The following is a 3086-nucleotide window of genomic DNA, read 5'->3' as shown; positions in this document are numbered from 1 at the left end:
TCACGCGGCGATTCTTGGAGAGCGCAGACGTTCGTGAAATCGTCGAATTTCCCCGATTTATGTTCCGTTTAACACCGTTTTGCGAAAAACCTTTGGAACGAGGAGGGGGAGAGGGATCTCTCGGCCGTGGGAACGCGCGTGTCTGCACGTTTCGACTTTCCAGGAAAAAGTTAACGGCCTGCTAATTACCCGGGTGTCTAATAGGAAACGCGATCCCATCGAGTCATCTCTTTAGGAGATTCGTAAAAAGTTTATAATAGCGACAAGTTTTCTTTCCTTCCGTTCTTACCGCTTTGCATCCCGCTACTCGCGAACGTGAAATTTCTCAATTCGATCCGAGACGATTCTTCTCTTTCTCTTTCTTTTTCTACGAAGAGAAAAAGAGAAATTTAAATTTAAATATAAATTTGCAGATATCTTTTTAATCCGACAATATTTTTATTTCTAAATATTGAATCGAGTATAATTTCAATTTGGTTTCGTTCAAGTTTTCAATGTAATAAGTTTTAAATATAAACGAGTCAGTTTGTATATTATTTATTATTACTCGCGAACGTGAAATTTCTCAATTCGATTCGAGACGATTCTTCTCTTTCTTTTTCTACGAAGAGAAATTTAAATTTTCTATAAATTTGCAGATATCTTTTTAATCCGACAATATTTTTATTTCTAAATATTGAATCGAGTATAATTTCAATTTGGTTTCGTTCAAGTTTTCAATGTAATAAGTTTTAAATATAAACGAGTCAGTTTGTATATTATTTTAATTCTAAATTAATTCTTTTGATTTTGCGCATTTTTATCGTACGTTCGTCATCTCGGATAAAAAGAGATAACAACGAAATAAGATTCGATTCCCCAAAGATTGCAAGAAAATTATCGCGTAACAATAATTCGTTTCGATTGGAAATTCGACATTTCGTGGACACGTGGAAGAAAGTTAAGTTATAAATCGATAACGCGCGGGATAACGATCGGGCTTCGATTCGAGGCTCGTTATCCCGGATGGAACGAATTTGTGGAAGGCGCCAACCGCGGAGAGAGGCGGTTTGTCCCCGCGCGATCGAGCCGGGTTTGGTACGTGATAATTTCGGGGTATAAATCTCTTTTGGTGGGGAAAGTGCCGGTTTAAATTGCACCTTGTACACTATCGGCGGGTAAACGGGTTATTTTTGGTAACTCGTCATTTCGGGGCATAAACTTCTCTCGTCGAAAGAAAATTAGACGGTATGCGCGAAACTTTCGCTTTAAGAAAAAATAAAGGAACGAGGGAATAATAATCCTCGAGGATTAAATTAACGAAACGAAACGGGAATAAATGGAAGAGAAAATGGACAATGTAAAATATAGCTTTTCCAATAAAAAATCGTTTAAAAATCCCCCCGGATGAAACGATAAACGAAGATAGATAGATAGATAAATAAACAATATATATATATATATAAAAACGAGAATAATTATATGGTGAAGTTATCACCAAGTGAACAAGTGGGAATATACGTATATAGTACAAAAAATGGACAATCCTTTAAAAATCCCTCGATAAACGAAAATAAATAGATAAATAAATAAACAATATAGAGATATAAAGAAAGAGGAGAATAATTATATCAGAAAATAAGTAAATGGGAATATACGTATATAAGTATAGTACAAAAAATGGACACTAAAATCGTTTAAAAATTCCTCAATGAAACGATAAACGAAAATAGATAGATAAATAAATAAACAATATAAAGATATAAAAGAAGAGGAGAATAATTATATGATGAAATTATCAGCAAGTGAAAATATACGTATATAAGTATAGTACAAAAAATGGACACTAAAATCGTTTAAAAATTCCTCAATGAAACGATAAACGAAAATAGATAGATAAATAAATAAACAATATAAAGATATAAAAGAAGAGGAGAATAATTATATGATAAAATTACCAGCAAGTGAAAATATATAGGTATAGTTCAAAAAATGAACAATAAAAAATCCTTTAAAAATCCCCTAATGAAACGATAAATGAAAATAGATAAATAAATAAACAATATAAAAATATAAAAGAAGAGGAGAATAATTATACAATGAAATTATCAGCAACTAAAAATATACGTATATAGGTATAGTTCAAAAAATAAACAATAAAAAATCCATGAAAAATCCTCCAATAAAACGATAGATAAATAAATAAACAATATAAAAGTATATAAAAAGAGGAGAATAATTATATGATGAAATTATCAGCAAGTGAAAATATATAGGTATAGTACAAAAAATGGACAATCCTTTAAAAATCCCCCCATGAAACGACNCGAAAATAGATAGATAAATAAATAAACAATATAAAGATATAAAAGAAGAGGAGAATAATTATACAATGAAATTATCAGCAACTAAAAATATATGTATATAGGTATAGTTCAAAAAATAAACAATAAAAAATCCATGAAAAATCCTCCAATAAAACGATAGATAAATAAATAAACAATATAAAAGTATATAAAAAAAGGAGAATAATTATACAGTGAAATTATCAGCAAGTGAAAATATATAATAGGTATAGTTTAAAAAATGGACAATAAAAAATCCTTTAAAAATCCTCCAACTATAAACGAAAATAGATAGATAAATAAATAAACAATATAGAGAACGTACAAAGAACGAGGAGAATAATTATATGGTGAAGTTATCAGCAAGTGAGCAAGTGGAAATATACGTACAGTAATCTGGCGATTGCATTAATTTCCGCGTTCGTGTACGTCACGAAAGGTTGGACGCAACAGCTTGTTCGTGATCGCGATTCGTGGAACTATTCGAATCGTTGGAATTGGTTATACGCGACGATCGCGTTCCTTAGAAGTTTAACAAGGCCCCCCCTTACCTGTTGTGGAACTTGTATCTGTAGTCATCCGCGGCGACGATGTCCAGCAGGAGGATATACTTGGCCTTCGCGTCCAATCCGGAAACTCGGAACTTCATTTGAGGGAACATCTGCCTGGAACCGGTCAACGGATACAGTTCGATTAGATTTCTCGTTCAAACCTATCACATTAAACTGATTGATTAATAGTCGTTGATCGAGACAATTTCTT

General features: G+C 32.1%; 1 protein-coding gene across 1 annotated transcript in view; it reads right to left on the bottom strand.

Moving 5' to 3' along the window:
- Nucleotides 1-3086, bottom strand: part of LOC102676767 (optomotor-blind protein-like) — a 110156-nt gene that overhangs the window by 61947 nt on the left and 45123 nt on the right. The window contains 1 exon segment of the mRNA XM_031508436.1: nucleotides 2876-2989. Coding sequence (XP_031364296.1) covers nucleotides 2876-2989 — 114 coding nt within the window.

Source organism: Apis dorsata, unplaced genomic scaffold, assembly GCF_000469605.1.
Source record: "Apis dorsata unplaced genomic scaffold, Apis dorsata 1.3 scaffold_86, whole genome shotgun sequence".
Taxonomy (NCBI): Eukaryota; Metazoa; Arthropoda; class Insecta; order Hymenoptera; family Apidae; genus Apis; species Apis dorsata.
This window is presented reverse-complemented; position numbering and strand designations above follow the sequence as displayed.